We start from the raw sequence: 13,730 nt of genomic DNA on the forward strand, positions 1-13,730 counted from the left end.
GGGTGGTTAGGGCATTAGGAGACCAGGGTTCAAGTCTGTTCCTCTGCAACCCATGGGCAAGTCACTGAGCCGCTCTGTGCCTCCAGTTCTCCATCTGCAAAATGGGTATAATAGTTCCATCCTTGACAGGGCTGTTGTGCAGAGAAATACATGAAGGGCTGGGAGGTGTTCAGGTTCTACAATAAAGGGGACCTTATCAGTACCTAAGATAGAAAGAAGATGGGAAACTGTACTGCATTGCCCCTTAGCACTGCAAGAAGCCACATCAGACAGTTCTGATGGACCCTCCCATCAGACTGCGTTGCTTCCCAAGAGTCTGCAATGGGTCATACTGGGCAGATAAGGGGGAAGTATTTTGGACTCCTCAGCTGACTGGCTGCTATAAGGCGAGCACTGGTTCAGAGGTTACATGCTGATATACAGGGTGGGCCGTACTATGATAGTGATCATCTGCTGTGTCTTGGCACTTGCCATTAAACCATAATTGATTTATGGCTGGAGGGCCCTACTCAACAGTTTGTGATGTATGAAGTGGTATTATCTTTTGTGGAATGATTCCTCTTTGAGGCAGGATAACTGTGATTACAGCACAATCTCCATTTAAAAAGCAGCCGCACGCTTATCACCAGTTTATTGAATATAGGCTGGAGGGGGCATTATAAAAACCATGGATGTGGAGAAATTCTTGATCATCAGAGAAATCCTCAAGCGGGCAAAATTCCCAGTGAAGCTCTCAAATCTTCATCCCAGCACACAGTCCAAGTAAATGTACGGTGCGTTGCGAATCAGCTCCAGAGGGAGAAGGAAGCACCTTCTGCTGTCTCATCAATAGCGGCTTCGTAGACAGTCTTGTGAGAAGTACTGTGGCCTAGTAGATAGAGCACTGGCCTAGGATTTGGGAGCCTTCGGTTCTATTCCCAGATTTGTTGCTGGGCTTCTGAGTGATCTTGACTTCCCTCGTTGTGCCTTGGTTTTCCCATCTGTAAAATGGGGATAATGATGTTTACCTCCTTTTGCTTTGAGATCTATGAAAGAAAAGAGCTGTATAAGAGTTAGGTGTTATTTATTAATACAGTTGTTATAAGGCAACAGTAGCCTTTGCTGTTACTGGGGCTCCTTCTGTGCTGGGGTTTGGCCAGGAGAGCTATGTAGTCACATATCCACCCGTCTCTGCTTACACCTGTCCTACCTCCAAACGCTGCTTTTTGTTGGGGTGCCAGGAGCACAGGCAGAGTTGAACTCTGCAGCACCTAAAGGGTTTTAGACCCCAGTGCTGGGCTTCCTAACTTCTGCCTCCCCAGTATAGTGGACCCCCAGTGATGCCACTACACTCCAGGGTTTCCACAGCTATGGAAGTGATGGGTAGCAGGATTTGGTGCAAACAGAGTTAGGCCAGAGTAAGGACTATGGGACGGTCCATATGCCATGGGTGAGTGGTGCTACTGATTACATTATACACGTAAACACCAAACTGGACCCTGAGGTCGACTACAGTATTGGTTAAAACAGGCGGCCCAGTGTTGTCTAATGAGAGAATTGACTCAACACAATGTGTCCTCAAGGAGGCTTCAATGTACCATCCTCACATGCAAGGGTTGTTGTGATTCATACCCCTGCTCTTTACTATCTTGGGTGTTGATCGCACACATTGTAGCCTGGAGATGGTTAATTAAATGTGCACTAGTGAAATCCACCCCTCCAACTGATAATATAAATTACCCAGTTAATAACAATGAGACACCAATGTTGTTCTTGTGAAGTGGCAAGGAAATATTTCCTCTTCCCAAGGTGCCATGCTATCAGATTCTTACACCTGTGAATATAATTTAATTTCATGATCAGGGCTTCAAAGACTTGATATCTTGCAGCATGAGAAGAGAAATTGTCAACTCTTCAGTTGTCTACTTAATTTACCTTTAATGGCATGTAACTCTAGATTTGCGGTAATTCCCTTTTCCGAAGAAAAATTGATTTTCAGATATACACAGATTGTGTTTTTATTACGCACATTATGTGTTAATAAAAATAAGGGAAGTAAGCTAGGAACAAAATCTGAATTTAGATTGGCTGTTTATAAGGTGACATTTTATAAAAGGATATTTATTTGCTCCGTGTGTCACAGAGAATTTAAATCCACAAAGAATTTTTTTAAATGATCTAGAAGAAAAGAAAATATATACTTAGTGTATAAAGTATAGTAGTTTAAAAAACAATAAACACAAGGTCATATTAGGCCAAAACTGTTAATTACCCACTTCATTATTGTCAAGGTTAATACAGTATTTGAGAGCAGAAGCCTTTTTTCATCTGCTCTTTGAAACAAGGCGAGACAGCTGTTCTTACGGACAGATCCATTATAGCTTATCACTAGAGGACAGACCACTGAAGGAACACCATGAAATATGGCTACTGTCACTGGCAGCCAGAACAAACACCAAGACTGTTCAGGAACCAATGCAAATTAAATGAAAACTACTGCTTGAACTTAGTGGACTTTAATTTAACTAGATTGGGTTGAATTGATTTTATTTCATGACAGCTACAGTGGCATAAATTTCACTAGTGCTCCTTAATCTATTGTAATATTGACCTATCTAAAATGGCATAGTGTTTTGCCCTGATAAATGTTCTTTAATAAACATTGGAAATTGACAGTAACAAACCGCAACTATCTTTTGTGAAACTTACTTAAGACAAGTTGTTTTGATTGTTTTGATACAATATGTTTTGATTTTCATTATTCATGCTCGGCTAGTTATTGTACAAGATTCCATTACATGAACTCAACAAAAGAGAGAAACAAATGTAGTATAGCCTTAGCTGAATCAACCTTAACAAATAGTGCATTGTTTTTAACTACAGAAGTATCTGCATTTCTTTACCTGCAGCAATCTAAATTCCATTGGTCTAAAAAGATCTGATAGGACTCAAGAAAAGATTTTTTTTATACATATAAAATACATATACGGATCAGGAACAATGTATACTCTTTATTTGGAAATACTGTGGGTAGATTTTAAAGAATGAGTTACACCTAGTTTTGTTTGGGGTTTTGTTTGTTTGTTTTTACTTCCAATGCGATGCAATTTGAAATTGCAAGACTTTCCTATTATTTGCAAAGAATATACTTGTACTACCACCACTTTTGGCATAATCCCTAAAACAAGCTAAAATTTCAACCTTTTGTAATTCCTGCTGTCCTATCTACATTGCATGAGCTTCTCTTTTTGTTAACTAATATCTATGTGGCACACTGCATAGAGAGAATAGCTATGTGGCCACAACAGGGGCCAACATTCACAAATTTGGGAATCTAAGGTTAGGCACCAGGATCCCTATTTAGGCACCTAAATGAAAGCAACTTGATTTTCAGAAGTGCTGGACACCTACAACACCTTCAGTGGATTTTGTGGGTGCTCGGTCTGCTTAATAGGGCTTAAGGGGCTTCATCTAAAATCCTTTGAAGTCCAGTGGGAATCTTTCTATTGATTTTAATGGGCTTTGGATCAGGCCTTTGGTACCTAACTTTCGGCTCTCAAGTTTGAAAATGGTGGCCACGGTTTATATTAAGTTAGTGGCTTGTTTCCACTTACGTAGTGCAAAAATTTCTACTTCATAGCAAACCTACAGTACATCACCCAAGCACACAACACCTTCTTTTGTAGGAATACTTAGTGTTCTGACATTAGTTCAATTCTGTAAAAACATCTTATTTAACTTTTGAAGCAAATATTCTGTTTGTTTATATTCATTATGGTAGCATTCCTAAGGATGGATTCTTGTTTATTTTTTAGACCTAATAAATAATTATGAGTGAAGTTTATTTATCCTCCTGTGAGATATACGACAGTATTTTAGTTATTCTTTGTCACTCTTCACAGAACATATATTAGATAAAGGTTTAAAGCTTCATTTTGGAATTATCTGCTATTGGACCAACCAGAAATATTTTTAAAATTATCTTCTTCAGTATCTTCAACTTGCATTCAACAGGAGCAACATGGAGAATTTTTCTTGACATAATACTTGCTCCTACAATATTACATACTGCACTGTCCAAAGATCACATCTTTTTCCTCTTTAGGAAACCATATCTATATACTAATTCATCTTGTGATATCAATGGTGTGTTTTTGATCATAATAATAACAATACGTGGCATTTCCATGGCAGCTTCCAAGCAAGAATCTTAAAGCACTTAAATTTAATCTAGACTTGCAACAGCCCTATGTGGTAAGTAAGTGTTGTCTCCATATTACATATAAAGAAACTGAGGTAAATAGAAACTACAGTGGTTGCTCGTAAAAAGGCAGTGTTTGCCAGAAGTCATCCTACAGTTCTCCCCCTATATTTAGAAGAGGAGATACCTGCAGTATCTCAGCTATAACTATCTGTTGACAAATTTTGGCATTTTAATGGTGACCACTATGAGTGACTTGACACAGTGCACGTAGGGAGAGTTAGGAATAGAACCTAAATGTCCTGAAGTGTAGCCAGAAGACCGCTTTTCCCCATCTGCAGGAGTTAATGCTGCTTCAAACAGCATTAACTCCCCTGAGATATCTGCTTGGTTGCGTCCAGGTGCGCCTTCCACCCCCAAAGCCCAGTAGAATTCTTTCTTGATGGAGCACCAGCAGTGAGGCATCTTTGGGTTGCAAAGGAGGGAGGAATCATATTTCAATCATGCATTCAGTTATAAGTGTTTCATTGTTGAATGTGCTGTTTGATTATGTGATAATTAAATATGAATGATCATAAAGTCACCCTGCCAAAGAGAGGCTATAGTTTAATGAAACGATTCCTTTCATGTTATTGAATCGCTTCAAAGTCAAAAGAAGCAATCTATTTACTTTTTTATTTTCCTGTTGTTTCAATGTTGCTTGCTTCAAAATAGCAACCTGGACAAATAATTATGGGCATAAATCAGAGCAGGGATCTATGCAAGGTCATGATTGCTTTACATTTAGCCCAGCTTGACTGAGGTGGCCTTTTCTGAATAACATAGAAGCAAATTGCTGTTGATTTTGTGGAGATTCAGCAAAAAGGCAGTTGAAGCAAAAAGAGGAAAAAAGGCAAGAAAGGGCCTTACTTAGTCACATCTCCCCACGATTAATTTCCGAGAAAGCAAAAAGTTCTAGGTTATTGTGACATGTTATGAACTTGCACATACTTTTTACATTTGAACTTACAATTGGAGTCAATTGTTAGGCCCAATAATCAAAACATGCCTTTGGGTATGTTGCCCCAAAGTGGCTGTGCTATCCCATTACGAATACTGCTTGCACCTTCATCCAGTGCTCTCAAAGCACTTTGTAAACTAGAACTGGTTGGAAATTTTGCAGGAACATATCGGTTGTGACCAAACTTTTATGGTGAAGTTTTCTTAGGCCCGGAAGGAATTTCTAATCATTCCCTGTTTCTAGCAACGTGTGAGGGGAGACCTTCTGAGTGTGGGTATCCACATATCAGTGCAGAAGGAGAGAGGGAGGTCAATTGCTTACCGTTGACCAATCAAAAGGGAATTGTAGGGGCAAAACAGAATGGTGGGGCCAAAAAAGAAAAGAGCCAAAAACCCTACCACCCTTAACCCCTGTTACTTCCACATGGGGACAAATCCCGCCACCTGTCTCTCCAAGAGAATAATTTTGAGGCAATTCAGCTAGGGGAACTTCATAGAGTTTATCTCCCTTTCCCCCACAGTCCCCTCCAGCAGGAAAGGGTGATCTGGACCATCATTACTAACCAAATAAAATAAACATCATGCCCCTAAACATTTGTCAGTAGGCCCAAATCAAAGAACTAAATGACTAAAGCCCAGCCAAGCACTGCAAGACCCAAGTGGACACCTTCCCTACTGATACAGCACCATTTAACTTTCCTTCAAAGCCTACAAATGCAATCCTAGGACAGTAGAAGTGTCTCCACACCATTAACAAATTTGGTATATAGACAGACAGATATAGCTATGCCAGGTGTCTATCTCATCTATTGATATCTATCTTACCTATCTGTCAATGTCAATATCTATAGATGATAAGAAAAATATAGCTCTACCCAGAGCACCATCTTCCATGTCTTCCAGAGCATTCTTTTGTTGTCTGTCTAGATTATAAACTCTCTGGGGGTAGTGACTGGCTATTCAATTTTCAGAAGCACCTGTGTCCTACTAAAAGTTGATGGGAGTGAAGCTCCTAAGTGAAATAAGTGCTTCTGAAAATGTTAACCTGTGCCGACCAATAATACTCTTTATCCCCTAGTAATGATGATAGTGACAATAAGATGCCCATTGGTTTTTGTCCTTCAGCCAGTTTTCAGCCCCTATGCCAGTGATCTAGGCCAGCTTAAATGAATATTTTAAGTTGGGGTTTGTGCGATATCATACCACACTATCTGAAGTCATTCAAATAGCGTCACAATGGCTACATTCCTTTCATCTACTAACTAAACTTCCACAATTCAATGAGTGCCATCAGGTTTCTCTAGAAGTATTTGTTTTTATAAAACAAATGCTTGGTTTTGCTGATAATTCCTATCACAGCTGCCTTTCACAGATACCTTCTTGCTGTATCCAGTCAGCACTGGTCCGAATGACTCAGCCTGAGCTGTACGAGGATGTCGGGGGTTATGCGCTTCTGGGAAAGCCTCCATAGTCTGTGATGGAATTAAACAGGGATTAGGCTCAATGCCCAAGATTGTATTTCAAACCCACTCTCTAGCAGCTCCACAAAATCTGAAGCCTGGTCTACACTTAAAGCCAGTGCAGAACCTCAATAGCCAGGCTATACGTTGAGGAAGTCAGTGGGGATCAGATGTTGGGAAGGAGACTTTCCCACCAAGGCTCCAGAGCAGCGGTTGCAGTCTCAGAGTTGCGATGACCTCTTCTGTGGGCCATCTCTTCGTGGGGATCATCCACGTAGTCAGGGATCCAGTAGCCCCCTCCCCTCTGTGTCCCTGGTGGATGAAGCACCAGAAGTCCCCTTGAAGCCGTGCTCTGTGGCACATACAAGGTGGGGATCATAAAGACACAGAATGATAACACAAAAGTACTGCTACAGGATATCTCCCTAGGCTGGCTAAGTTCTATTTACAAACTCAACAAGTTAAAAATAGAGGCCCACCTACTCAGCTGGTGTGAATACCCAAAGCAAATTTGACATCATTTATATCTGCACTGATTCACACCAGCTGGCCCGTGATCAGTCCATCTCATTCTCACAGGAAATGTACACATGTCACAATGGTTCTTTCTGACCCTCGCAGTAGGAGTTGATGATTAATCAATATTAGTATCATTGCTATAATCGTATGCTACACTGTTAGCTGTAATGAGTCAAAAAATAGTTCAATCCCTGATAGACAAGCGCAGAAATCAAGCGTGGCTGATTTCATGTGTACCCTTACGTGCCAGTTATGAGGCCCATTATCCTGGGTTGGAATTAGTAGGGAGCAGGTGTTGAGTGGTTGAGTGGTAGGAAGCAGTTTGGGGAGAGGGAGCTCATGCATTCTGTCCCATTGAGGGCTGTGGAGGTCACTCCATCCCCAGGGCTGCAGAAATGGGAACAGAAAGGAGAGAGGGTGGATAACTATGCAGCATTTAGGATATAGGAAAACTTACCACAGCCTGGTCAGCCCATGCAGCTCCCACACTGTGGATGTCCCAGGGCCATGATTTAGCCCTTCAAAAGATACTTGGTTAATTAAAGATATTATTGGAGCCAGGTGGCCTGCTGAAAGCTGTGAATATCCCCTCTGTACATGACATAAGAGGTAGGTATTTAGGTTTTACACTTTATTTTTATTTCCCCCTCGGTGTCTAATGTTAGATGAACTCCAGTGTAATTACTTGGGGTGGTCCTATTACACTCACAGATATTGTTTTGAAAGAAAATAGTGCCCAGTAAATTGCACACTACTTTCCATTCTGACTCTTCTCCACATTCAAACGTATAAGTGAATGCAGACTGTGGAATGATTTTCTTTTAGCTTATCCTTATACCGTACACTAGCTTCAGACTATTAGCCTTATCTGATGCAGATGAGCAGCAAATAATAATGAATATAATAGTACCAAGATTTTCAAAAGTGTCTAGTAATTTGAGGTGCCTCCATTTTTTGAGAGCTGAATATCCTGCTTCTGAAAATTTGACCCTTTTTAAGGTCTTTTAAATTAGACACCCAAAATTGAAACATCCAGAATCGCTAGTTTCTTTTGGTAATCTCAGCCGATAATTGTGTGTCTGTCTCTGCATGATTCTGCAGTAAAGTAATTATTGGTAAAAATACGTTTTTTCCTTCAAATGAGCTACCTGATAGGAGAATAGAACATAACCTCTGAATGTATTGCTTGCTAGATCATTTTGTTCAGAGGTTTTATCAGTCAAATATTAAATAGAAGACTGTATTTAATCAAAGCAATTTTCTGTTCCCAGACTATCGTTAGAGGAAACAAACCTCAAAAGGATACTTCAATCAATGGCCTGCTGGAAGAATTTGACAATATCTCAGTGACACGCTCTAATTCCCTACGGAAGGAAAGTCCTCCCACTCCACACCAAGGAAATTCAAACCATGTACAAAGCCACCAGGAAGAAAATGGTTATATCACATATTCTCAGTATTCCAGTGAGTCAGACACCACTACAGAATATGACACTGAAAAATACAGAGACAAGAGTTTTTATGGGGAAGAGTTAGACAGATACTGCCATGGTAGCTTCACCCCAAAACAGAATGGACATGTGATGAAAACAAAACCCAGAGACCCCTGTTATTCAGAAATTAAGTCCCTAAAGTCAGACATCTCAAGGTTCCTTCCAGATTACCTTACACACATGGAAACAAAAAGCAAACCAATTGAGTATAGTGGCCTAAAGTTGGAATATCAAAGGATTCTTAGTGGATCATCTCTAGACTACAGAGAATCCTTTCACTATGCTCCATCTAGAACTTCAGTGCAGAGCGAGTGCTCAAAAGAGAGACGGGAATACAGTGACAGCGACTGGGGAAATGGACCAGACAAGGATGATTATGACAAAAGACCAAAGTCATCATATGTAAACCAGACAAGTCCTCAGCCAGCCATGAGACAGAGATCCAGATCAGGTTCGGGTCTACAGGAACCAGTCATGCCATACGGAGCAAGTGCTTTTAAATCAAATCAGCAAGGGCATTCGTATAATTCATACACCTACCCTCGCTTGTCAGAAACGGCAGCAGGCATTCCAAAGGTAATATTAACATCTGTGGGTGCTACCACTTTCACAGGTGTGACCAACAGTTTCCAAAGGTGGTTGTATAAAGCTGGGCACTTGAATCCATAGTTAGGCACCTAAGTAAAAGTGGTCTGATTTCCCGAAGTGCTCAGCACCTATAGCTCCCCTTGATTTCACTGGGAGCTGCAAGTGCTCAGCAAGGCAATACCTTTGAATACAAGGCTGCTTTTCCTTAGGCGTCTGATTAGGTTCCTTTTATTTTCCCTCTAAAACACTGAGGGAAGAGCTGTACAGTAAAGGATTGTCAGGGGTTACCAATTAAAATGCTACATCTTTTAATTGTTAACCCTGGAAAGTCCCTTAATTTATGGTGTCACGCTGTCTGGAGTGGTTTATGACTGTGCCTCTATCAGGACAGACTGTCAAAAGCAGGGCAGACCCCCCCTCCCCAGGCTGGTGGTATGTTCTATCATTAGATTTCACTGACCCTGTACCAAATGTGAACTCCCGAAGTATTACAGTAGTCTTAGAATCATAGAATCTCAGGGTTGGAAGGAACCTCAGGAGGTCATCTCGTCAAAGCCCTTGCTCAAAGCAGGACCAATCCCCAACTAAATCATCCCAGCCAGGGCTTTGTCAAGCCTGACCTTAAAAACCTCTAAGAAAGGAGATTCCACCACCTCGAGTCGGAGACTGTTCCCTTAGACACTCCAGTCTATCTTGCCACCCAGACAAGCTGGACTATGTGAAAAATGGTCACTTTTACAAAAAAAAAATCACAAAATATTCAGGTTGCACCCAGTCCCAAGAGACCAGTCACTCACCCAGGTCAATTTGCATCCTGGGTCTCACACCAAAAACAATGCTGGTAGCCAATTCTATAGTAAACTCACGAAGGGTTTATTAACTCAAACAAAGGAATGAGAGTTATTGCGATGTTAAAGCAGGTACAAATATATGTACAGTGAGTCACAGTCTATAATTTCAAGGGGTAGCAGAGATGTAGTAATCTGTCAGTTTCCAAAAAGCCATTAGGGCTAATCAGAGTAACTCTGGGGATCTCTGTTTTCTCATTTGGTTAATTCTTCCTTGTTAGAATCCAAACAGTCCAGAGATGAAGGGTGGGGGGGTGTCTTTCTTCGATGATGGAGCGCAGTTAGAGTCTTTGTTCTCTGATCATCACACACAATAACCACTGGCCTTTAAATGAGCAAGAATTAGCACTTTCCTGTTACAGATCTTCATTTACATTACACAAGGCTTCTTTCTCATTTGATGGGTTATTTAGTTGCAGGGATATAGATAATGTAAATGTTTGCTATTCCATTAAAACAGGATACAGATATGTGAACACCAGACATGTAACATCCCATTAGTCTTCCTGAAGTTTAAACACCAAATACACTCTCATTAACAGTCACTTTGATCTATACTAATACACAAGTGAATTGGCCTGGTTTCCAGCTGTGAGTGTGTCAGTTCTCAGCTGACGCCTAGGTCTTGGCCAGAGCCGACACTTGGCTTACCAGCATCAGACATAGCTTGTTCCTAAGGGTTATACAGGGGAAAATGGCCAAAATATACAAGCTTGGGGGCCTAAACTGAGACATCTAAGTCCACATTCAGATGCCTAAGTAAAAAGCGGCCTGGTTTTCCAAGGTATTGACTTGCTGAGCACTTCTTCCAAGGGATGATATCTGTTTTATTGTTGTATAATGGAATATTTTAATGCTCATGACATGGGCTGGGTTGAGAGCCCTGGAAAATTGATTCTATTTACCTCCAGAACAGAAAGCAGCAGTTGAAATATTTCTACCAGAAATATTTTGTGACTGTAGGCCGGAGGGATGTGAAAGGCTTGTTCACACTTCATGCTCACCCACTCCTTGGCTCCTCTGCTGATGTTGCCACCCAAAGTTCTAATTAGTGCCCGGGCCTATTAGAAGTAAACCGAGGAGGTTTAGCCCAAATTAAATTCGGGCAAGCAGTTTGCTTTTGGGTTTCCGGCCAAACCCCAGGGGACAGAAGAGTTCCCAGCCACGAAGTCTCTTTGAATGCCCCTTCGGTGCTCATTTGTGTTAAGCAAAGTCTAAGCAATGTCATTTATGTTTAAGGGATGTTTTGGTCACCTGTGGCTAACTCAAGCACTATGCTTTTCTTAACCTGTGTATTATATAATTTGTTTAACATTGGCTTTAATAAAATTTTTAAATTTGCAGGATTGGTCTCTTAAACAGGACTGTAGAAAGAGGTATATTTTGAAAGGATCAGTGCATGGTAGGCTCTTTGGAAAAAGTGCCTCCCTGCAAGATTCATTGTCAGCTATGCGTTCCTTAGAACTCTGAAAACATTCCTACAACCGTGGTGCATTCGATACTTGATGATTCACCGTTCTATGCAGCAGTTACCATTCCCAACCCCATCAGCAACCCTAGGAACTGAACAGCAGTGTTTTGTCTACGGATGATTGCCAGAGAGTTTCCTCTGCAGAGAGGCATTAGCGAGACAATGGTTTGTTAAATGAGTTTACTAAATGAGAATCAGGTCTTGAATCAGTTATCTTACCACTGAGATTGCTTTTAAAGTATAATTAAAAGGGAAAAAGTATGTATTGAAAAAATCTGCAGACACAAATGCATGGCTTTAAAAATATATTCAGGAAAAATAGTAATTACAGCTAATAAGTCTGAAGGGTAGATTTAGTTCAATATTACTTGCAGCTGTTTCATCTGATATACCATGTACCTCAGATTCATCCCTGGTGTAACTCAAGTGAATTCAGTGATGTTACACCAGGTGTAACTCAAGTGAATTCAGTGATGTTACACCAGGGATGTATTTGGCCTTATGTATTTAACTCCAACTTTACAATGGGATCCAGGAAGATGGCTCTTCACATATGCATACTGTCTCATTAATTTATCGGATGGGACTGGTGGTCCAAGTAGAAGGTATCATGTCTCCAACAGGACCGTACCGTCTGCTTTAGAGAAAGGTAGGGCAAGTTTCTTCCTAACCTCCTTCAATGAGAGGTTGGTGTGTGCCCTTTGGGTTTGATCCAAAGCCAACTGAAGTCAAACTTGCGCTGAACCAGGAGGGTTTGTAGCCTGTATACATTTTGTTTCCTAGCTGATATAGATGTGGATGTTTATATAAACATTTAATCCTTTTTTTAAGCATTTTAATTTCTTGGCCTTTATGATACCTTATGGCAATGAATTCCAAAGATTAATAATGCTGTACTTTTACCAGCTTTAAATGTGTCACTTTTCAGTTTTACTACATATCCCCTTGCTCTTAAGTCATGAGGGGGTAAATAGGATACCAATCTCTGACATTTTGCTAGCTGAAAAGTGTAGGTTTGGGTTAGGTATCTCCTTCTGTGTTGAAGGCTGATCAAGAAAAATTATGCTTCTCTTGTCAACCTTAGGCATATCCCTTTGTTCCCTGACTGCCTCAAAGACCCCCCCAATTCTCTTACAGGTTCCCTGCTTTTGGTATACGTATTTCTTGTTATTTGTTTATATATCTTTGGCTATTTGCTCTTCAAATCCCCTCCTCATCATCCTAACTTTCATTTTACATTTTTACTACCAGAGTTTATTTCTTTCCCTTGGCTTCACTTGGGCTGGATTTCCATTTTTGAAGGTTACCTGTTTGGCTTTTCCTAATCTCTTGCAACTTGCCATTTAAACATCAGAAATGTAAGAACGACCATGCCAAAGATCCATCTAGCCCAGTATCCTGTCTTCCGACAGTGGCCAATGCCAGGTGCCCCAGAGGGGATGAACAGAACAGGCAATCATCAAGTGATGATTTAATCTCTTCTGTTTTGTATTACCTTCTTGCTTCCTTTTTAGTTTAAGGGAACACATACCTCTAGAGACTCTATTGTCTTATGCTACAGAAGCCTCCCTGCGGAATGTAAGGATTTTAATTTAGTCATGTGTAGGGTCTTTTCTGGATTACCCCTCTTCACTTTTATTTTTAATTCCCCTTTTAAAATTAAAGTCACAGTGCTAGTTTATGATACAGCCCCTCATATGAGGATGTTGAACTTAATTATAGTGTGGCTACAAGTATGTAATGGAAGTTGGGGTTCCCTCTAAGAACTCTTTCCACTCGTCTTCCCAAGAACTCAGTTTGACTCCAGAATTTGTCACTCAGCTATTTTTATTTGGCATAGAGCAACGGGACGCTAAGTTGATCAGACTCAAATGCGGGATGGGGGGGGTGGGATGCAGGGTACATCATAGCTCCAAAGTTACACAGAAACTCTCTCTCTCTTTATATACACTGACGCATCTCATTGCATTTACTATACATCGCATTATACATTTTAGGATTGGCTTGGTTACTTGGTACAGAATCGCTGTACCGTATGCTCTGTCCACGCGCTGTCCATGTTTCGACTTCCTCTTTATTTTATCTCTTCATTCCTAACTTATTTTGTCCCTTGTTATCTAGTTCATAGTAAATAATCCCCTGGGTGTTCTTTCTCTTATCTTAGCTGGCTCA

At 40.7% G+C, this 13,730-nt stretch overlaps 1 protein-coding gene across 8 annotated transcripts in view; it reads left to right on the forward strand.

Moving 5' to 3' along the window:
• Positions 1-13,730, forward strand: part of PAK5 (p21 (RAC1) activated kinase 5) — a 187,141-nt gene that overhangs the window by 143,084 nt on the left and 30,327 nt on the right. For all 8 annotated transcript variants that reach the window (XM_038397530.2, XM_038397522.2, XM_038397525.2 and 5 more), the window contains one exon: positions 8,430-9,227. In XM_038397530.2, coding sequence (XP_038253458.1) covers positions 8,430-9,227 — 798 coding nt within the window. The remainder of the gene's footprint in view (positions 1-8,429; positions 9,228-13,730) is intronic.

The sequence above is a fragment of the Dermochelys coriacea genome, chromosome 3 (genome assembly GCF_009764565.3).
Source record: "Dermochelys coriacea isolate rDerCor1 chromosome 3, rDerCor1.pri.v4, whole genome shotgun sequence".
In the NCBI taxonomy this organism is placed as follows: Eukaryota; Metazoa; Chordata; order Testudines; family Dermochelyidae; genus Dermochelys; species Dermochelys coriacea.